Here is a 22,788-nt window from a genome sequence, read left to right as displayed (position 1 = left end):
GAGCCACTGCTCTAGTTCTTGGCTGTTATACTGCTTATGTTTTTAATTCCATCTTACTCTTTGGGGACACCACACTGTGATTGGCCCATTTAGACTACTTTGACCATTGCTTAGTCCAACATTACACTTCTTTCTAAACAAAAGATAAGATTAACTCTTTATAAACTAGTTATTCTCCATCACATTCCAAGAAGGTCTGATCTTCACTATAACCTGGTTCCTGCTAGTCTTCCAAAACTTCATGTTCAGCTTCATATCACCATAGTGCCCATTCCCAAGCATACTCTGGACTTCTGGGCCTTGAAGTTTATTACTTTCTGTTTGACTCTCTCCATTCCTACCTCTGTTGACTTGATTCCTTTTGTGAATTGGATGTAGGGAGGGCAGAGCTTGAAAATCAAACCCAGGGCCTAGTGCATACTAGACAAATATTGTGCTACTAAATTATACCTCAGCCCCTCTCTCTACTCTGCATGAAATGAGAGCTCACACTGTAGCCCAGGTTGGCATTAAAATTTTAGCAATCTTCTTCCAAGTCTCCTGAGGGTTAAGATTACTGGTTTGAGCCAATATGCCCCATTACTTGATCAATTCTTTTCTTCCCTAACACCATGTGTTGCTTTACATGTGTCAACTACTTTTTCTCAGGCTTAACACTATGTGCTTTTGAAATCCACTGTTTCACTGGGCATGGTGGAACATGCAAGAAATCCCAGCTTTGGGCCATATTCTGAATTCAAGGTCAGCCTGGGTAACATAAGACCCTTATTTCAAAAAAGGGGACAAAAGAGGTCCAGGTTAGCCTGGGTCACATAGACAGACCCTTTCTCAACCTAGTCTTACTCAGTTTCTATAACAAATACATTTTTATGCTTTTTCACATAAGACTTAATATTTATTGATCATGTCTTAGGTTTTTGTGTATTAAAAGGAAACAGCAGGACATTGGGGGCACACGCCTTTGGTCCCAGCATTCGGGAGGCAGAGGCAGGCAGATCTCTGAGTTCGAGGCCAGCCTGGTCTACAGAGCGAGTGCCAGAACAGGCTCCAAAGCCATACAGAGAAACCCTGTCTCAAAACACCAAAACCAAACCAAAACAAAACAAAAACAAAACAAAAAACAGTAAGTACCTGAGAGATGGCTTTGCTAAGAGCATATACTACATTTACAAAGAACCTGAGTTGAGTTCCCAGGTTCACAATCACTTGTAATTACAGCATCAAGGCATCTTACACCCTCTTCTGGCACCTGCACCCATGTGCACATTCCTCCCCCATAATTAAAAACAAAAATCTTAAAATAAACATATTGGAATATACCTTCATCCTTTATTCCTGCCTATAGCTAACAGGTGTTTGATAAATGTTTTACTTGATCATTTTACTACCAAGTCTATATATCATAATTAGTAGGAAATTCCTAGCTGTCTTCAGTCCATGGGCTCTTAGAGGGTCAGTGTAGGTAAAAAGGTAATGACATCTGCAAAGCATTAGTAAAGTAACATCAGCACTTCCACATGTGTTAGGGCCATTCAGAAGGCAGAGGCAATCAGATTTCTGTGAGTTTGGGGCCAGCCTGGTCTACCTAGTGAGTTCCAAGTTAGCCAGGTAACACAGTCCCTGTCTCAAAAGGTGGTGCAGGGTGAACAAGGTACTCTAATGTAAAGCCAGCTTCATACCTGTTCTGAGCTCAGGGTCCCTGCTGTCTCTTGAAGCACAGATTTGTTTTGGAGCTACCTAGTGACATTGTGCCAAGATTTCTGTTCTCAAGTTCACTGGTATAGATTTTAGCCATATGGTGAACTGGGTAAATATGAGACTATGGAACAGGACATTCAACTGCCAAAGAGAAAACTGTCATGAGGAAGGCTGTAGAAACCACACAGGAAAGAGTGAAGTAAGGACAGGGACTCAAGGTAGTTTTGCTGTTGTAGGAGGTTCATCTCTGTAGGAAGATAAGGGCTGGGAAGCTCTCCATGGAGACCTTAGAAAGACAGCTTCTGAGTTCTTATGGGTGATAATGCTGGAAGAAGTCTCCAACACTCTACATCCTGTTTCAGAAAATATGACTCAGAATAATGAGGAGTGCTTTTAACATTTAGGAAATATAAGACCTTGGCTAGAAGGGCCTGGAAGACTATTTGCCCCTTGTTAGGCTAAAAAACAAACAAACAAACAAAAAACAGCAGGAGACTGAGGTCCAGGGAATTATAAATCAAGGCCATAGATCTGGTCTTTTCCCTAGACTCTCCACTAAGATTGGGTTCTGAGTTGTTTTTATTTTGTTTTTGAGACAGGGTCTCTGTGTCCTTCCTTGTCTCAGGAGTCAATTACTGTGTAGCCTAGCGTACTCTTGAACTTAAGGTAACCCTCTTGCCTCAACCTCCTAAAACTTGAAATCACAGGTGTAAGTTGCTACTATGCCTGGCTTCTGTACTCTGATGTCTTTGTTTATATTTTCATTTTATTTAAAATTTTTATTTATGCAGGTGTTTTGCCTATATGTATGTCTATGTACCATGTATGTGCCTGGTGCCATTAGAAGCTAGAAGAAGACATCAGATCTGGAATTGGAGTTACACACAATTGTGAGCTGCCATATGAGTGCCGAGAATTAAATTTATGTCCTCTGGAAGAGCAGCCAGTGTTCTTAAACTGCTGAATCATCTTTCCATCCCTTACTTATTTTTGTTTGTTTGTTTGTCTTTTGTTTTTCAAGACAGAGTTTCTCTGTGTAACAGCCCTGGCTGTCCTGGAACTTGCTCTGTAGACCAGGCTGCCTTGAACTCACAGAGATTACCTAATGACTTCCTTCTGAGTGCTGGGATTAAAGGTGTGTGCCCTCACTGCCTAGCCCTATCCCCTACTTTTTAAGAAGTCAAAGACAATCCCTTTGCAGGCTATTGTGTCAGTCAATTTTTGTTAGTTTTTGAGACAGAGTCTGATTAGGTAGTGTAGACCAGACTGGGGGCGGCACTTTTAAACTAGTACTAATCTTACCTTATCCTTCTGCTTCCAGGTCTAGAATTATAGAAATTCACCACTATATCTGACACTCATGGGGGGGGGGGAGAGAAGGAAGAGGAGGAGGGTGAAAAGGGGTTTTGTTAGGTGAAAAGAGAAAGAAAGGGTGCCCGGTTTTAATTAGACTGCATTTATCAAGGAGGAGAAAAACCCACCCCCCCGGGGGGGGAGGGGCGGGGGGGGGGGGGGGCGGGGGGCCCAGGAGCCCTCTCTGGCGCTCGGACAGGAAGAGGGATCGGAATGAATTTCCTGGTGTTCATCTGTCCGGTTGAGAGTTATTTCTCCCTGAATAACATCTATTACTGGTGTCACTTTTTGTGGGGGGGGGGGGGGCCCCCCCCCCCCCACCCTCTGGTGTTGTGAAGGACTACCTCAAAGGTTTAGACTGGTATAATCTTCCTACCTCTGCTTCCAGAGTCTAGAATTATAGACATGCACCACTATATCTGACCTCATTTTTAATTAGACTGCATTTACAGGAGACAGGAGGGCGCCCCCCCCTCCGCAGGCCCCCCAGAGGGCCTTTGGGGGCCCGCAGGTCCTGCCAGCCTCGCTGGAGAGGATGCCCCCGTGTCCGTGATGGGCTGTGGGACAAGCAAGGTCCTTCCTGAGCCACCCAAGGATGTCCAGCTGGATCTGGTCAAGAAAGTGGAGCCTTCTAGTGGCGATAAGAATGATGTGTACAAGCACTTCATCACAGAGGTGGACAGTGCTGGCCCTCTCAAAGCTGGGTTCTCAGCTACTAGTCAATATGCACCTCCCTACCCTGGTGTTCCCTCTACTGGCCACATGGAGCCTCCCTCAGAACCACCACGCAGGGCCAGGGTGGCAAAGTACAGGGCCAAGTTTGACCCACGTGTGACAGCTAAGTATGATATCAAGGCCCTGATTGGCCGAGGCAGCTTTAGCCGAGTGGTACGTGTGGAACACCGGGCAACCCGACAGCCATATGCTATCAAGATGATTGAAACCAAGTACCGAGAAGGGCGGGAAGTGTGTGAGTCTGAGCTCCGAGTGCTGCGCCGGGTGCGCCACGCCAACATCATTCAGCTGGTGGAAGTGTTTGAGACACAGGAGCGTGTGTATATGGTGATGGAGCTGGCCACTGGTGGTGAGCTCTTTGACCGGATTATTGCCAAAGGTTCTTTCACTGAGCGGGATGCCACAAGAGTGCTGCAAATGGTACTGGATGGTGTCCGGTACCTGCATGCCCTGGGCATCACACACCGAGACCTCAAGCCTGAGAATCTCCTCTACTACCACCCTGGCATTGACTCCAAGATCATCATCACTGACTTTGGTTTGGCCAGTGCCCGAAAGAAAGGTGATGATTGCCTGATGAAGACCACCTGTGGCACACCTGAATACATTGCTCCTGAGGTCCTGGTTCGAAAACCCTACACCAATTCCGTGGATATGTGGGCACTGGGTGTCATTGCCTACATCCTACTCAGTGGTACCATGCCCTTTGAGGATGACAACCGCACTCGGCTATACCGGCAGATCCTCAGGGGAAAATACAGTTATTTGGGGGAGGTGAGTTTGTCTTGCTTCTGTTCCAAGGATGTTAGGGAGGCCCCTCAGTGGGAAGGTATAGCCTGTAACTCCTGGTCAGAGGGGCCTGCTTTGAGGGTAATTGTCATGGGAGCCAGGCCGACTGTAGAAATGACAGAGACTAGCAAAGTGCCCTAGTTTGGGTTCCCGTAAATGCAAGCCTTGAGGTGAGGACCTGGGAGCAGAAAGCTTATGTGGGAGGTGGTTAAGTAAAGACAGGGGAAAGTGATGTAGGAAAGAGGGAAATCTAATGAACAAGTATTAAGAAATGGGTTGGCCAGTCAGGTCTACATATCAAGTTGCTGTATAGTGTGACCCTGTCTCAAAACAAAGGAAGTGGGCTGGGGCTGGAGCTGGGGAGATGACTCAGCTAATTATGTGATCTGAGTGCCTGGGAGCCAGTGATGGGAGGATCCCTCTATAGCCAGAGTTGCAGCTTCATTGAGAGACCCTGTCTCAGAAAATAAGGTGGGGAATGATAAAGGAAATCACCCTCTTGACTCATCAGATGTGAATGTGTAGAATTTGTACATACACACATAGACACATGTACAGCCAGAAACCAGACACACAGAAGTAAACCGCCACTGTGGGCCACTGTGGGATACTGGAACTTAGTCCCACTTTTAACCTTGTGAATAATTATATGGAATGTGTCATAGAAATGTAGTACCCAAGAGCAAGTATGTGTAAGTATAGCTACTCTCTACCTTATGAATTAAAATTTTTCTTTTGGAGGGAAGTGGGGGCTGGACAGATAGCTTTGTGGTTCAGAGTGTATATTGTTCTTGTGGAGGCCCTGGGTTCAGTTCTCAGTACTGAAGTGGTCATCTTACAACCACCTATATAACTCCAGCTCCACGAGCAACAACAAACACACCTGTGCGTGCACACACACACACACACACACACACACACACACACACACACAGTCATAATTAACAAAAAATTCTTTAGAATTTAATTTTGTCATTAAATCCCTTATATTTCTGGCCTATCATGAATGTTAACAAGTGCTGGATGAAGCCCTCAAGTAGAGAGGCAGAGGGATGCAGGCCCTGGCAATAGGAAGCTGTGACTGGGCCTAGTGGGTACGGTGAGCTCAGAGGTGGATGTTGGGGAGGGGAGGGTCTCTCCAGTGTCTGCTCCACTGGGTACCACACAAGCTAGAAAGAATATGCCCCATCCTCAGGGACACTTTCATTTTTCTTCCTTTCTCCTTTCTGAGATTTATTTGTTATGTGTCCAGTGTTCTGCCTGCATGTATGCCTGCAGGTCAGAAGAGGGCACCAGATCTCATTACAGATGGCTGTGAGTCACCATGTGGTTGCTGGGAATTGAACTCAGGACCTTTGGAAGAGCAGTCAGCACTCTGAGCCATCTCTCCAGCCTCAGGAACAGTTTCTTACTCAGTTTTGCCAACAACAGTAAGGACCCCATTATTCTCATATTTTGATTTTTAAAAGAGAAACCAGATCTGATCTTAAGATGTTAGAAGTTAAGCCGGGCGTTGGTGGCGCACACCTTTAGTCCCAGCATTTGGGAGGCAGAGGCACGTGGATCTGTGTGAGTTTTGAGGCCAGTCTGGTCTGCAGAGCTAGTTGCAGGACAAAAACCTTGTCTTGAAAAACAAACAAACAAACAAACAAACAAACAAAAAAGTTAGAAGTTAATTTACTTTGTTTTGAGACAGTTTGGCCCAGACTACCCTCACACTCAGTATATAACCAAGACTGATCTTCAACATTTAATCCTCTTGCTTCTATTTCTTCCTTCCTTTCTTCTTTTTTTTTTTGGTTTTTTGGTTTTTTGAGACAGAGTTTCTCTGTGTAGCTTTGGCACCTGTTCTGGAACTCACTTTGTAGACCAGGCTGGCTTCAAACTCACAGAGATCTGCCTGCCTATGTGCCAAATTCAAAACACTCATCTAGTTTGTATATCCAGGTTCATGGATGCTTCTGATACTTGCAAAACCTTGTTTGATTTTAGTGTTGCTGGTTGCTGTTAAGAAGGATGCTGACTGGATAGGAGGTGAGGCTGACTGCAGTAAGCTGGAAGTGCTGCAAGGTGGAGAATACCTGTGTGCTTGTGGCACAGCACACAATGCTTTGTGAGGAACATGAGCTGAGTTTTGCAGGACTATAGGACTCTGCCAAGACAGTGAGGGCCTCTCCCCCAAAGTACACAATGCTCCCCTCAGGGCTGGGGCTGCCACCGTGCTATTGTGCTTCACCTCTTTTTGTTGTTATTTTATTTTGATTTGTGTTTTACTTTTTAATGCTTTATTATTGTGTATGTACATAATGTGGTGTGTGGGTAGGTGGATGCCATAGCATGTGTGTTGAGGTCAGAGGACAACTTTGTGGAGCAGGTGTTTGTTTCTCTACACCTTTATATAGATTCTGGGAATGAAACTCAGATCATGTGTTACCTACTGAGCACATTTCAGTGCCCCTTTGCTTTGTTTCTGTGAGGGAGAGTCTCATGTAGCCCAGTCTGACCTAAAGTTCTATGTAGCCAAAGATGGCCTTGAACTGCTAGTCCTCCTGCCACCACCTCCCAAATTCTGGGGTTACAGGTGTGCATCACCACTGTCAACTGCCATTTCTGCCTTTTTGTAACCTGTGCAGAAGGGTAGGAGCTCTGGGAGCAACTGTCTTCTGTGATCTAGCTTTCCTCCCAGGAGGAAAGCACTATCAACTTCCCTGTTACTTTGCAGATGAAGTTGTAGGGTTAATTAAGTCAAGGATGTCCCTTTCTCAGGAATGGAGCCACTCTTCTCTAGCTTCCTAGAGGGTCTTTAGGTCATATGTTTAAGGACAGGAGCCTTCCTCTTCAGTGTAGCTCTGTCACAGGCACTGAGGAGGGTATCTGTTCGCACCATTCGTGAGAGGAGGATGAGAACTGTTTACACTGACACCTGTGGTATATGGTCTCTGGTGTAAAGGGTTACTATAGAGCACCTGATACTTTCCACAGGGTGATCAATGCCATGGAAAGCTCATGCCTGGTCTCCTGTCCTTTGTAAATTTTAAGTGAATGGGTATGTGCTTAAAAAATTGATTCTCACGTATTTGTGCTGAGCTAGTACTAAACAATATAGGATGCCATAAGTGAGCCAGAGAATCTTGTAGAGGCATTCAGAAAGTTCTGTGATCTTGATAGGAGGCTCAGGGGCTACATTAGGTTATAGCTGAAACTGAAGCTTTAAATAGAACACCAATGTCTGAAAGTTGAAAGGCTGCTTCCTTCTATTCTGAGCTTTGTGTGGTGCCAAGCTGTTGAGGGTCCCTGCAGATGACAGGGCAGCATGGAGCTTAGCTAGAAGAGGGAGGAAGAGAGAGTATGTGTTTCTCAAGTGCAAAGAAAAATCTGTAGGGACACCTGACAAGTTCTGATTCTGGTAATTGTTGACCAAGCAGTTTATTTAATTGGAGCTTGTGCAGTCTTGATAACTAGCTATTGATTATCTGAGTATGGAGAGAGAACAAATGAGTGGAATAGGGGATGTACTCAGGCCTCCTACTTGTACTAGAATTGAAAAGGATTCTCTGCTCTGCTGGGCTCTCAGTGTGAGTGTAGGAGCTGGGCAATACCCAGTTGGTGTTCCCAGTTGAGAGTCAAATTTCTGGTAGACCCTGGTCTTTTTTTTTTTCTGTTACCAGGAGCTTGGTTAACCTCCAACCCAGCTCTAACTACCCTTTCTGGAAAACTTTGAAGTGATTTGTCTGGGTGTTGCCTGGGGGAGGTAGTTTCCTTATTAGAGCTGGACCTCTGTACTGGAGACCAGTTATTTTTTTGTGCAGCTGGTCACTGCCTACCAACAAGTATATCTGGAAAAAAATATAACAGACATAAAAGTCTGTATCCCATCTCTGTGGAGCTATAAGTTGCTGGAGTAGAGAGAATTGGAACTGAATCCTTTTTGGCAGGCACATGACCCACTCATAGGCTTGGCATAAAGAGTCATTGACTATGGAGAGTCTAGAACATGGGCTGTGTGACTCAGGTCAGGTGATTGGGCCTTGCCCTCTCATACCAGTCATCTATTGTGTGCTGTGTGATTCACATTTGTCCTCATGCCTGCTCATAAAATCTGGTTGTTGAAGGAATGTTGCTGTGAAGAGAGAGGATCTCCCAGTGTGAGCTCAGCAAGGTATGGCAAAAGGCATTTCCTTACTATAGAGTAAGTCACTTGGTCCTGGGCCTTTCTAGGGTACCTTTCCTGTATTCTGTTCCCTCTCAGTGGTGTTTCCTATACACCAAGCTCTGTCTGATATCCTTATCCCTTGCGTGGTCTGTCCACAGAGCCAACAGAAGGCTCCTGCAGGTGGTAGACTCAGAAAAGAGAACCTGATTGATTGAACTCCAGGGTGAAATAGGAGATTATGTGAGAGAGTGGAGCAGAGGCTAAGGACTTGTTAATAAGTGGAGTTTTTCTGTCCTGCAGCGGCTCTTAAATAAACACACTGAAGCTTATATTTTAAATGCTCAGCTGATAGCTCAGGCTTATTACTAACTAGCTCTTACATTTTAAATTAACCCATATTCCTTATTTACACTCTGCAACATGGCTGCACTTTATTAACATGACACATTCATCTCCTGCTCCCTCTGCATCTGCCAGCAAGTCCTCTGACTGCTCTTACTCACCCCATCATTCTCAGTTTGGCTTCCCAATAACTGTCTCCTGTTCAGCCACTGGCCAGCCAGCTTGTTTATTAAACCAATCACAGCAACATATATTCACACAGTGTACAGAAGAATTACTCCACAGCATTTCCCCCTTTTTGTCTAATTAAAAAGGAAGATCTTAACTTTAAAATATATACAACAAAACAGTTATCAAGTAATAATTATATTTACAATATCTAGTCTATTTGTATTTGGCAAAATTAGAAAAATGTTGTATTAACTGTTTTATCTCTAAAGTTTTACATCTAATTTATCTTTTTTATAATAATTAAGGAAAACTGTAATTTTAACTCTCTAGTCTTCAACTCCATCAAAGACCCCAGAATGTGAAATGTTACCTAATGGCAGGGATATCAGGCCACCTGTACAGTCACCCTAGGTTCCTCTGCAATGTTGGAGCATCCAACTCTAGCCTACAAGCCTAGTTTATTTGACAGACATTTTTGAAAAACAGGGATTTTGAAGTATTATGCTACCTTGTCTTGGCAAAGTTTGGCAGTAGCTTTTCTTGTGTTCTGCTGGTCCATTTTGGACAATAAGTTGTCAGCAATTAAGACAAGAGCAGTTTCTTTGCCCAGTGGCTAACTTTTGCCACAAAGAGAGTAAACTCCATATGGAGTTTCTTCAATGCCCATCCTCTTCTTTGAAGTAAATAGGCCCTGCCAAGAGCAGATGTGTCTCACTGTCATGAAAAACCTTAGGTTATTGAATATATTAAATGCTATATTCTGTAGGTCTTTGAAGTGTTTGAAGGTTAGCTATCTATCTGAAATATATCTTTGTATGACCTTGAAAACATATCTAACATGACTATAAGTTTGGCTATTACAGATAACAATCTGTTTTTTAATTATGCAGTGTGTGTGTGTGTGTGTGTGTGTGTGTTTGTGGTTTTTTTTTTTTTTTTTTTTTTTTTTTTTTTTTTTTCGAGACAGGGTTTCTCTGTATTGCTTTGGAGGCTGTCCTGGGACTAGCTTTATAGATCAGGCTGGCCTTGAACTCACAGAGATCTGCCTGCCTCTGCCTCCTGAGTGCTGGGACTAAAGGCACGCAGCATCAACTCCTGGCTTGCATTATATTTTTAAATGAGCTGTCTAAGCACACTATTCCAAACACAAGTAGAAACATACATCAGCATAATAGGAATAACTTTAAATTTGCATCAATAAGCTGAATCCATACCAGTAAAATATCCTGAGATTAATAGCTGTTTTTTTTAATTAAAGTAGATTCAATAATCTATCCTTTTGTCCTATCATTTCTATATCCTATCTCCCTTTTTTCCTTTAGAATGAAATCTTTGAATTTAGCCCTTTTGTTTAGCTTTTTTCTGACTATGACCTATAACAATTTATAAACAAACTCCCTTAAATGATAATAAATATCTGTAACCCATATTTTGGGAATGTTGGCATAGTTTTCTAGGCTACTTCCTGCTGATGGGGGTTGAGGGGGCACTGGTAATCTCTGGGGGGGGGACCCTGAGAAATCTTAAGATAATTGTTAAGTCTTGGCTGTCACCCTGTGCCACTAAGAAGACCCCTAGCTTCCTGACAAATGCAGCAGAAAGTATTATAGGAAATGCCTAATTAATTGGATGTTGTTAGAATGACCTCAGCCTGGCTCTGGGCCTGTTTGAGACAGATCAGGAATTCCAGAGAGTAGGTTCTATATGGTTGGGAAAATGATACTAAAGACCAGCTCTGCAGGAGGAGGATCTGTTTGAGGCCAGATCTAGAGAGGCTTTTGTATCATCCTTTATGACTAGAGAATATGGAAGCTTCTGCCTTCATATACCTGATTGGGCCCTGTGGTATTCCATAATCCTGACTTGATACTTCAGACCAACGTCTAGGCTCAGGCTGCACCCCACTTGTACATCCCACAGGCCCCAGACATTTGATTCAGTCATTCAACACAGTAAGGCTTTGCTGAAACTGTTCTATTTATTGTTGGTAACCTTGGAAATTTATCAGCTATGAAATGTCCAATTCAAAGATTGCTTAGCTGATGGTGGTGGCACACGCCTTTAATCCCCAGCACTTGGGAGGTAGAGGTGGGTATATCTCTGAGTTTGAGGCCAGCCTAGTCTAAAAACCAAAAAAGAAAAAAAAGAAAGAAAGAAAAAAAGATTGCTTTCTTTAGGAATAATGCTGACCACTGTCATTGTGTAGAGCCTACTACATCTAGCATCTCCAGTCTCTACTCATTTTACACATAGGGAAACTGAGGCTAGTATGGTTAAGTAACTTGCCAGTAGTTTGACACTAAAGGGAAGCAGGCCTAGGTATGGAATGTAATCTATCTTGGCTTCATGGACTGTAGTTTGCTTTCCTTGCAACACATGCCTCAGCATGTTTCTAGTGTCTGTTTCAGTGCTTCCTTGAGGATACTGTGTGTGTCAACACATACGCTCCCAACAGCCATGGCTTAGCACACCATAGGTACCTGAGTCAACATTTGCTGGAGTATTTGTAAGTGATGACTAGAAGTGTTCTTTTGGTTTTTCGTAGGGCAAGTATAAATAGTCACTGTCGATGCCCTGGGAAAGATCCCAAATGCAACTGCAATTAGGCAAAATGAAGCTGAGGCCTTGCTGGTGGTATAGTTAGGATACTTCTGGCCAGAGCTGCCTGTGGGCATAGACCAGAGGGTCACAGAATGTCAGGAGTGAATGTGCTCTTCCACTCAGGGCAAATGCAGGACATTGAAAGAAGAGGAAATGCATGCAGATGGTTAATATGGCAAAGAGAATTCTGAAGTTTATCCTGTTTAGTGGTACCGGAATAAAGGCAGTTTGGAAGTGATAGGGAACATGTTGCTGAGGGCCAAGCAAGACCTGTATGAGGGTGAGAGAAGACTGAAGACACAAAGCCACCCCTGGAGGTGAACTTCCTGTAACAGGAGACCTCAGGAGGTAGAAGAGCTGTTTTTAAAGGAGTGAACACAGGATGTGAGTCATCTGTAGATTCATACTGAAGTATAGTTGGGGTTCTCACTCAGAGATGCTGTGTTTTACTTGACAAGAAATGTGACAATCCTTGGCCTGATGTCATTGCCTTTGTCAAGGGTTCTATTCCTAGAGGCAGGATGTATGAAGAGGCTCTTGGAGGATTGATGGCAGAATGATGGTGCCCACAGCAGTTCTGCTTGCTGTCTTTCGAATTTAGAAGCCTGAATTGCCATCCTCCTCCGCTTGGGCATTCTGTGCTGTGGATGAGCCTGGGTGACTACACCGGGAGCAGGTGGGCTTGGGCAGAGGCTCACACAAAGCCCTTATTCAGGAAAATAGTGCCTCTGAGCAGGTGACAGAGTTGGTGGGAGAAGAAACCCACCCTGCTTCTGCCTGGGAAAAATGGGGTTGGTGGGAGGTGGTCTCCCAGGGATGGGTCTCTGGGATGTAGGCCAGCCATCCTTCTACTTGGGTCCAAGAGTTCTTGTGGAGCAGTGAGTTGGACTAACGCCGTTTACTCCTGATCACCCTGTAATAAGATAGTTCCCAAAGTCAACTCTTCCCTGACCCTCTCCTCACCTCACTCTTCCTCACTTCTTTTTCTCATAGCTCTTGCACTCAGGGTTATATGATAGTTTCCCCAAATCTATAACTTCATCACAAGAAGATATAAATAAGGGATACCAGGACTTGGCTCAGGACCAGTACTTGGACAATATGAGATGGCAGGGACAATGAAGAGATGAACCTTTCATTTTTTGGTTTGACTGTGTCTGCCTCCCAAATGCAACACTACCACCCAGTGTGACTCAAACTTCTATTTCAAGTGATCTGGACCACATTGGATTGGACCTCAGTTTTGGCCACTATGTATGCATTAGACATAAACAAACTAGATTCCTGTCACCCTAGACAGACCTTCCTTAATACCTAGCAACATGTGTCACTAAAAGGTGACCTTGTTTGGACCACTGGGTATGGGCAGTGGATTCTTAGTGGCTAGAGGGAGACCTATCCTTAGTAGGAATCCTCTTTTAGGAAGAGAAGGGCTGTTCTTTCTCTGATGGGGCAGGGCAGGAGGCAGGCTCCAAAGGAAGATGAGCAGAGCTGGTGTGTGCTATCTCTTGGGCTGCAGGCTCCAGACTCTAATAATCCATTAGGTGTTCTGTTGCTGCTGCCCTGGTTACACACTCCCCAGAGATGACTGAAGCAGCTGCCCTTGCTTACACTGCTGCATTTAACCCTTCCTACAGAAAGGCCTTGCTCCAAATAATTCAACTTGTCAGCCTTGACCAGAGCTACCTTTCGCCTCTGTCATTTCTACTTTGAACCCTCAGAGGCCCTCCAGCAAAGGGGAACAACGTGGCTGCATTCAAAGGCATTCCCTATGCATGAGTGTCCCCTCCCTCTCCTCTTTTCACTGTCTGACTCCACCTGGATAGGACCTCTTGTCATAGGCTCTGTTGCTTCCAGACTTTATAGTTCTGTGAGCTGCCAGGCTGTTATCTCTCCCACATTCCGACTTCTTCAGATTCACTCATGGCCTTGTATACTCTCTCTGCCTCAAGTAAGATAGATGCTAACTCTCTACAGGGTTGAAGGTTATGGTGACCTTCTCGATCCACCTGTCCCCTACTGGCCATACCTCTGCATACTCCCCTTCCCCATTTAGTCTCTCATCTCACAGAGCTGCTTTTCCTGCCTAGAATGCCTTTTTTTTTCTCTGTGTCCCAGTACATGCATGGTACCCCACATTGGTTCTAGTCCAGTGCGGTCTGGGTCACTTGAACAGAAAGCTGAGTTACCTTTATTTCTTTACTCATCCTGCTATTCAGTGTTCAATAACTACTGGTCCTGAACAAAGTCCTGCTGTTCTAGGGGACACAGACCTCTGAAGACAGAGACCACAGAGTGAGATTTTAACAGCCACAGAGGCTTAGTACCACTTCAAAGCTAAATGGGGACTGGATATGTATCTCAGTTGGTAGAGTGCTTCCCTAGCATACCTGAGGCCCTAGGTTTGAGCCAGAACACTACATATATCAGGAATGGTGGTGTATACCTCAGGAGGTAGAAGCAGGAGGATCAGAAGTTCAAGGTCATCCTTAGCTACACAATGAGTTTGAAGCCAGCTTGGGATACATCTAAAGTTTATTTTAGATGGAAGAAGTTTATTTAAAGAAACAAGGGAAAGAAATCTAGCCCAGGCTCTGGACACTACTTGGCTTCAGCAGAATCCTTGAATGGAAATAAAAGAATTTTATAGCATTCATCTAGATCAAGAACCCTCCAGGGTTGCTCCAGGACATTGTTAAAATAGATATTGCTAGACCAGCTGGCATAGGTTGTCATCCTTTAAGGGACTTCAGTTATACCCTGTTCTGTCCCTACCGCCTTTCCTATCCCCCTTTGCTTCATGAGCTCTTAGAAGGAACAGGTTGGAGCACAAGATTGCATTTTATTCCCATGTTCTCCTTTTCTCTCTCTGTGCTCCCTCACTCTCCCCTATTTCTCTTTTTCTCCCCCTCTATTTTGGTGCTCAGAATTGAATTCTGGGCCTTGTACAGTGTTGTGCCAGCACTGTATCACTGAGCAACACACTCCACCTCCTCTGCCTCTATTTAATTAAATTATATTTGTTTCATTTTGTTTTCTCAATACAGGGTTTCTCTAAAGCTTTGGCTGTCCTTGAACTCGCTCTGTAGACGAGGCTGGCCTCAGACTCAGAGATACTTCTGCTTCTACCTCCCAAGTGCTGAGATTAAAGGCATGTGCCACATGGCTAATTAAATTTAATTTTTAGAAATAATTTTTTTTTGGGGGGGAAAAAGCCAGGTGTATCTCTCTCTATAACTACAAGGCCGGTCTGATCTACAGAGTGAGTTCCAGGACAGCCAAGGCTATGCAGAGAAACCCTGTCTCGAAAAACAAACAACAGTTAAAAACAGCCCAAAACCCTGGGTTCTTATTTTTTGTTGTTCTTGTTGCTGTTACTTGACCTTTTGGCTAAGACTGGTTCTCAACCCTCCTAATGCTGTGAACCTTTACTACAGTTCCTCATAGTGATCCCCAACCATAGTATTATTTCATTACAACTTCATAATTGTAATTTAGCTGCTGTTATGAATCGTAATATAAATATCTGATATGCAACCTCAAAGGGATCACAACCTACTGGTTGAGAATCAGTGGGTTAAGGTCAAATGCAAATTTCAGGACTAAAGATAATCCACTTGCCCAGTAAGCTTGAAATACTACAAAAACAAACAAAACACCAGAACTCTGTTTTCAGCTGAATGCAGCTGAGGATGTCAAGTCAAATGGTAGGGTCACTTGAACCCAGGAATTTCAAACTAACCTGAGAAACACATAAAGAGCTATGTTCTCAAAAACAAAAGCAAAGCCCAGCAAGGCATGATGATACACATATTGGACTTGATCCCAACACCCGGAAGGCTGAGGCTGACCTGTGAGACCTTGTCTCTACAAACTCCTTAAAAACATCTGTTCTTTTTCTGTCTTTAGACTGCCCTTTCGCATCCTCTTCCCACTTGCTCACTCCTTCCCTAGCCACTATGGATTCTCAGGGTGGGAGGGACCCAATGTTGCTGTTTTGATCAGAGGGTTTGCTGACTCCACCAGTATCCAAACTTGCTGCATTTTTTGAAAGCCATAACCTTGGAAGCAGCATCTGAGTGTGTTGTCCTCATTGTTATGAGAGTTCTCTCCTGAGTAAACCCAAAGCTCTGTTTCCCAGAATTTCTTCTGTGCCCTTTTCTCAGCTTTGATTCAGGCCCACGTAAGTACAGAAAGGAGGCCTTTGAGGGTGGGAATACTGGGTCTGAAAATATAAAAATACATCTTGAGTTAAAGCTGAAGGAAGAACTGAGTCATGGTAGCAAGCCCAACTTTGTTCCTCCCCCCCCCCCCGCTGCTGTGCAGCAGGATTACCTTCTTATCCCAAAGTGCTGGGCTGTGTAAGGGTCAGGAGGTCGACTAGAGTAGCACATCCTATGCTTCACATGCAGCCATGAGTTAAAAAAGATGGGATGCCATGTTCTTAAAATCCAGAACTTAGAATTATGTTGTGTTCAGTCCCTCCATGTTAAAAGTGGGGAGGCTGTGAGTTCTCTTAGGTCATACAAAGAAGTAGAATTGGTCACTGGGCTTATAGCCTGACACTTAACCTTTCAGGAAGCCACCTAGGCCATTTGTTCTCTTGGAGCCTCACTTGAGAGTGGTTAGCCCTCTGCCAGAGGAAGTCTGAGGCAGCAGGTGAACAGGGTTTGCTGCCCGAAAGGAAGCAGCTGTCTCACCCTTATGCAGCCTGGGCTGGACAGGCGCCTCCAACCTCATTCCCTCAGCTCAAGCTCAAAGTGAGACTATGTCATAGCCTTGGGAAATGCTCTTGCCATACCTTGCCACTCAAGTAGAAGGGGCAGAGAGAAAAGGGAGAAGACAAGTTCTCTGAGCTGGAACACAATGCCTTTCTATATTGGTGCCTCTCCCTCTAGGAGAGAGTTGGAGCCACAGAGGAATGGCTTTGCCCAGGAGAAAAGTAGGAGATAATGAGGGGAAATTGGTGAGGGGATGCTTAGGGAATGGTCCCTCCCACTCTCTGCAGTTGTCTCCTCTGCTGTTACAACCTCAAGAATAAGTACTTTAGCTGCAAGGGAATAAGGTCTTTGTGAGTCTGTACTAGGGAAAAGGGCAGCCTGCTTAATGGTCAGACTCAGAGTGACAGTGATTACCTTCCTCCCACAGGCTCAGCTCAGGGCCCAGCCCCATCCAGGCAGTGTCCAGAGACTCATGGAGAGTATGGCTAGTAGCATATATATTGATACTGTCTTCTAATCTCCTGATTGTCTGCAGGCAGAGCTAACTGACCTCTTCCTGCTAGCCCTCACTCCTCCTTGTGTTTCATATCTGTCTAGATGCAGGTAGAAGCCAATGGGAGACTAACCAGTTGCTACTCAGGACTGCCCTATCTGTCAGCCACGAGTGTCCCTGTCTGACCATAAGGATATCAGATAGACCATAAGGAGGTCAGATAGAACTTTGGAAGGTCGAGGCTATTTAATCATTTTTCCTTTTCTCATGTCCAGAATGCCTCCTGACCAGTCAGTCATAGCCTGGCAGGTGAAATGGGCTTCAGGTAATAACCATTTTCTTGGGTGGTGTTGGATTGGGCGTGAGTCCAGAAGTGGGACTGTGGAAGATATAGGAGGCCTTACATTTCTGAGCCATGTGGGAGGTCTAGGTAAGCCTTTCAGAGGTCACTCTGCCTCACTGTCTACAAGCTGGAGAGAACCCCTTTCCTGTGTCCAGCCTGCTTGACTTCCTACTGCAGTTTGTTCTAACACAACAGAGGTTAGACTGAGAAACATTGGTTAGAATGACTTGAATCACATTGGCGTGGGGTTCACTCTCAGCATAGCTGCTCCCAACTTTTCAAAGATGGGAAGTGTTAGGGGCTTTCCAGAGAGCTGGGCTGGATCTCAGACAAATGAGTCCATTGGCATTCTGTACACAGTGGCACGAACACAATAATTGATGAAGCGAGAGACTGGGAGAGTAGGAAGGGTGGATCAATCTGACTCGCTTTGGCACTAACAGGCTGAGCGCCTGGCAGGCAACAGGGGTTGGTGCCTGGTGTGTGCCTGTGCTACTCTGGAGATAGAGATGTTTAGGATCACTGTGCAGGTCTGGTGAGAGGCCCTTCTAAGACAGTATCAGACTGGTTGCAAGCTGCAGGAGTCCATGCTTTAACTGGGTGAAGTGAAAAGCCTTCGATTCATCCTTGTTTAGGCTTCTAGTTTGTGAATCCAGCTTTACCACTGTTCCACCTTCTGCAGAGAAACTGCTACTCTTGTTTGGAGGAGGGTGTTTGTGATAGGTCTCAGGAGGCTTAAACTGGCTTCAAATTGTCTATAAAGTACAGGGTGGCTTTGAACTCCTGATCCTCCTGCCAAGTACTGGAGCCTTTTATTATTATCATCACCATCCATATTATTATTGTTGTTATTGTTTTCAAGTCAGGGTTTCTTTGTGTAGCTCTGGCTGTCCTGGAATTCACTCTGTAGATCAAGCTGTCCTGAAACACAAGAGCGATCCATCTGCCTCTGCCCAAATGCTAGGATTAAAGGCATGCACCACCACAGCCCAGCTAAGATCTGGGATCTTGTGTGTGTACCAAAATGCTTGGCTTAGGACTTGCTTCTTCTGTTCAGAATGGGAGTAAGGGACAGCTCAGACTCATTCAGCTCTGTTCAGAGTACCCTGGGCTGCATTGGAGCCATTCTTCCGACAAGCCAGGCTGGACTGCATTGTCTTTCCTAGTCACCAGAGAAGCCCAACAGGTATTCTGATCTGCTCTGTTTAGCTCTAAGCTTACTGTGTTCTTCAGATGCTCTGGTAGGCCTGCTGCTTCCATCTCATGAGAGGCGGAGGCTTGTGCTCAGGTGGCAGCAGCAGTCCATAGTGCTTTCTTTAAAGAAAAAAAAAAAAAACTTTATGTAACGGATGTCTTTGCGCTCTCTCCCCCCTCCCCCTTCCTTCCTTTTTTTTTTTTTTTTTTTTTTTTTTGTTTTTTGGGTTTGGTTTCTCTGTGTAGCCCTGGTTGTCCTGGAACTCACACTGTAGACCAGGCTGGCCTCAAACTCACAGAGATCCACCTGCCTCTGCCTCCCAATTGCTGGGACTAAAGGTGTGTGCCACAAACGCCCAGAAAGATTTACTTTCTAACAGGCAAGTGAGGACAGTGACAGGAAGAAAACCACCTACCTCTTCCTTAGAAGTCCAGATGCGTCTTCTCTCTGCTTCACTTCTATCTAGAAGTTAGGAAGTTGTCTAGCAAGAGGTCAAGGGAGCCCTGCTAGGTATGTGTCTTTGTTAAATGGCCATGTGGATTCTTGTAAGGTGTGCCTGATTACCCCGGAGAGCATGTTAAGAGGCTCCCCAAGGTGAAGGTACCATGGAGTAGGACAGGCAGCCTTCACCTAGCAATAGAGAAAGCAATGGTGGCACTGGCATCATAGTAGAGCCTGTACTGCAGAACAGGGAATTACCTGGCTGCCTAACCTTTAAGGAGCATCAGAGCCCTTTCTAGAAGTTCTCTCAGGAGATTCAGAGCCCTAGAACCTGCCCTCCAGCGGGTCAGCTTAAGGATCCAGAGCACTTAGCCCCACCAGGCTGAGTCCCATAGCTGCAGCAGTCTTGACAAAGGATATCACTCGACAGCACCTGCTGGTGGTTGCTTGCTACACATGTGCCTACTGAGTACCTCCTGTGTCTACTACACCAAGCACTAGGGCTCAGTACCATCTAAGGGGAGTAAACAGCTTGGAACTCACAGATTGGAATAATTGTAAGCAGTGGGGACTAGGAGAGCATCTAAGGAAATGGTCTTTATCCTAAGAATTTAAGTTCGTCCAGGTAAAGACCCTCCAAGCTAGGGAGGCTGAGATCCAGGGTTTGACAGCTGCTTGGTGAGTGGCTAAGACAACGTAGTCCTGGTTACCTGGAGCAGAACAGGTTATAAGGAGATCTCTGTAGTGATAGAAATGTACTAGAAGGAAGTTGGCACATCATACTTACAGGAATTGTCTTTTTGTTTTGAGATAGGGTCTCACTATGTAGAACACACTGGCTTTAAACTCACAGACATCTGCCAGCTTCTGTCCCATATGCTGAGATTAAAGGTGTGTACCACTACACCTGGCCAATTACAGGAGCTTTTGTGCCTCAAAGAAGTCCTACAAACTGGACAGAGCCTCCTTATCTGTCCCTAGAAGTTCCTACCCTGTTATCAAACCAAGAAATATAGATTCATTAAATGTTTTTTTCTCTTGGTGTCTGGAGGCTGAAGGGGAATTCCTTGGAAGTTAGGAGGTAAGACACTCCCCACCCCCCCACACCCCCCACCCCCACCCCCGGTAAGGATTGTGAAATCCCTTCTATTTGACCTGGCCACACAGATGGTTGTTGGCACTTAGACATGGTGAAAAAAATTGGGTCACTTTCTTCAAAAACTTTAGGAGAACTGGAGAGATGGCTCATCAGGTAAGAACTGTCCTTGCAAAGGACCTAGGTTCAGTTGCCAGGGTTCATAGAGGGCTCACAGCTGTCTGAAACTCCAGATCCATCTGTCCTCCATAGGTACCTGCATGTGTGGTGGATATACATGTAAAATAAATGTTAAAAAAAATTCTCCCAGCTGGGCAGAGGTGGCACACACCTTTAGTCCCAGCACTTGGGAGGCAGAGGCAGGCGGATCTCTGTGAGTTTGACACCAGCCTGGTCTACAAGAGCTAGTTCCAGGACAGCCTCTAAAACCACAGAGAAACCCTGTCTCAAAAAAAAAAAAAAACCACACACACACACAAAATGATAATAATAATAAAAAATCTCCCAGCCAGATGTGGTGGCACATGCCTTTAATCCCAGCACTCAGGAAGAAGAGACAGGTAGATCCCTGTAAGTTCCAGGACAGTCAGGGCCATACAGAGAAATCCTGTTTAAAAAAAAAAAAAAACTCCCTAGGGTAAGTTAGGGGTCTTGGCAGGGTCTACCTGCTTTAGGCTTTGGAGGCAGAGCACTTAAAACTGCTCCCCAGGATAGGTGATAGATTCGTTTCCTCCTCAGACTCATTACCAAGCAGTGCCTGCTCAGTAACCCGAGTCAGCATTGAGCAGAAGAGAAAGGAGTTCTAGTATACTGCATGAGAAGAGGACTGTGCACAAATACTGGGTAGATCCTAGTGTTAAGGCAATGTTGAGTCCTCTCACACAGATGCTTGTCTTTGCCTTCTAGCCATGGCCTAGTGTATCTAATCTGGCCAAGGACTTCATTGACCGCCTGCTGACAGTGGACCCTGGAGCCCGGATGACTGCACTACAGGCCCTGAGACACCCATGGGTAGTAAGCATGGCAGCCTCTTCTTCCATGAAGAATCTACACCGATCCATCTCCCAGAATCTCCTCAAGCGTGCTTCCTCTCGTTGCCAAAGCACCAAATCTTCACAGTCCACACGTTCCAGCCGCTCTACACGCTCCAACAAGTCACGCCGTGTTCGGGAGCGGGAACTGCGGGAGCTCAACCTGCGCTATCAACAGCAGTATAATGGTTGAGCCACCAGCTATGACATGGACACACTATCGTCTCATCCTGGCCACTCTCTGCTTTGTTACCTAGGCCCAATATCTTCTCTGTATTTCGGCATCATGGCCAGAGCATGTCTGGACTCAGCTCTTCCCTGTGCCGTTAGTAGCCCCTACCTCCTATCATGGGCCTGGGCCTGTTATGATGGCATAGTGGCCCAGGACCATTTAAACTGGGAGCCTGTTAGGCAGCTGCTCTGAGCTGGAAGAAAGAGCAGGACCCAGTCCCCACTGATGTCCTTAATGTTTCCCTCTTTCTTGGACCAGAGGGGGTCTGTAGTGTTGAGTAGAAAGGGTCCTATGGCTCAGGACTGTAAATCCATTACTTTTATAGCCTCCTTTTCCTCAACAAAGCATTGGTCTAGCTCCCATATCCTGTATCATGCTGACCCTTAAGATTATGTTCCAGTGGGCAGTCTTGCATTAGATTGCAAGCCCCAGGTGTCTCGTTGGTCCCTTAGGTCCAGTCAGATCCAAGCAACCCCACTATTTTCCCTAGCCAAGAGCAGTCTTTCTTCATGGTGCCACCAGGGACCCCTTCTAGCCCCCAGACTTGCCAGGACCTCTGGTGGTAGAGCTGTAGCAGGATCTTATCCTCAGACCCCCCAGCCTCTCTATGAGAGGGATCCTGCCTATCACCCTCCATGCCTTTGTAGAGCCCAGTATTGCCTCCGTCTCCTACTTGGATGTCCATTTCATTCCCCAGCTGCCTCCTTCCCAACCGTGAGGGATTAAAGGGAGTTCCACTGCTGCTACCTGGGGGAGGGTTATCAGCATTCTATTGTCAACCCTTGTTCTATCCTTTGGTATTGCTCTTTGCTGGTTCCTTTTCTAAAGCTGCCCTTCCCTCTTTATAGCTCCATGATGGCGCCATCTAGTGTCTTGTCTAGGTATAGGTCACCGGGGGAGGGGTGGTGGCTGGTGCACACCCTTGCAAACCCATAGCTCTCCGAAAGGAAGAGGAAAGAAAGGAGTTGCTGAACTGGGGAAGAGTCTTGGGCTGCTCAGCTCCCCTTCTAGTCAGCTTCTTCAAACCTCACTCTGGAACTTAGCCGTACTGTGTTACCTGCCTCTGAACCCCAGGTGCCTTGGGTGCTGACCTTGCTGAAAGAGCTGGCTTTGCCCTATCTGCCCTGTGCCCACTTCTTTTCATAGCATTAACTTTCCAGATTGGCCCCACTGAGTCAGGCTGGAGGGAGCTCTTCTGGGGGGGGGGTTAGGGTGGGGTTGCAGGGGCTGCTTTCCCCAGAGACCTGAGCCACAGCAGTTCCTACCTACCACCACCACTCTAGGCTGGAATCCAAGCTCCCTCCCTCTGTAGCTGCTTTCGGTGGGTAGGAAGGGGCCAGACTGAGCGTAGCTTGGGCCTTTGCTAGACTAAGAGCCTCTGTCAGCAGGAAGAG

At 45.6% G+C, this 22,788-nt stretch overlaps 1 protein-coding gene across 2 annotated transcripts; it reads left to right on the top strand.

The window, feature by feature from the left end:
• Positions 1–3,564: 3,564 nt before the first annotated feature.
• Pskh1 (protein serine kinase H1) lies at positions 3,565–22,617 on the top strand. Of its 2 annotated transcripts, XR_007835591.1 has the most exons (3): positions 3,565–4,560; positions 5,807–6,005; positions 21,038–21,187. XR_007835591.1 is itself a non-coding variant. In XM_051201871.1 (2 exons), the coding sequence occupies exons 1-2, from the start codon at positions 3,604–3,606 to the stop codon at positions 21,353–21,355; spliced, it is 1,275 nt and encodes a 424-aa protein (XP_051057828.1). In that variant the 5' UTR covers positions 3,565–3,603; the 3' UTR covers positions 21,356–22,617. The 2 variants fall into 2 exon arrangements, 1 of the variants encoding a protein (XP_051057828.1); XM_051201871.1 differs by lacking the exon at positions 5,807–6,005 and having other exon boundaries at positions 21,038–22,617.
• The last annotated feature ends 171 nt before the right edge of the window (positions 22,618–22,788 follow it).

The sequence above is a fragment of the Phodopus roborovskii genome, unplaced genomic scaffold, assembly GCF_943737965.1.
Source record: "Phodopus roborovskii unplaced genomic scaffold, PHOROB, whole genome shotgun sequence".
NCBI lineage: Eukaryota > Metazoa > Chordata > Mammalia > Rodentia > Cricetidae > Phodopus > Phodopus roborovskii.
Note: the sequence above shows the minus strand (reverse complement) of the source record. Positions and strands in the feature narration are given on the sequence as shown.

What these genes read in the sequence shown, in the direction of transcription:
- Pskh1 (XM_051201871.1), top strand. Translation starts at nt 3,604, where the DNA reads ATGGGCTGTGGGACAAGCAAGGTCCTTCCTGAGCCACCCAAGGATGTC. An exon ending in AATACAGTTATTTGGGGGAG is followed by an intron (nt 4,561 to 21,037) that starts GTGAGTTTGTCT and finishes TTTGCCTTCTAG; the next exon opens with CCATGGCCTAGTGTATCTAA.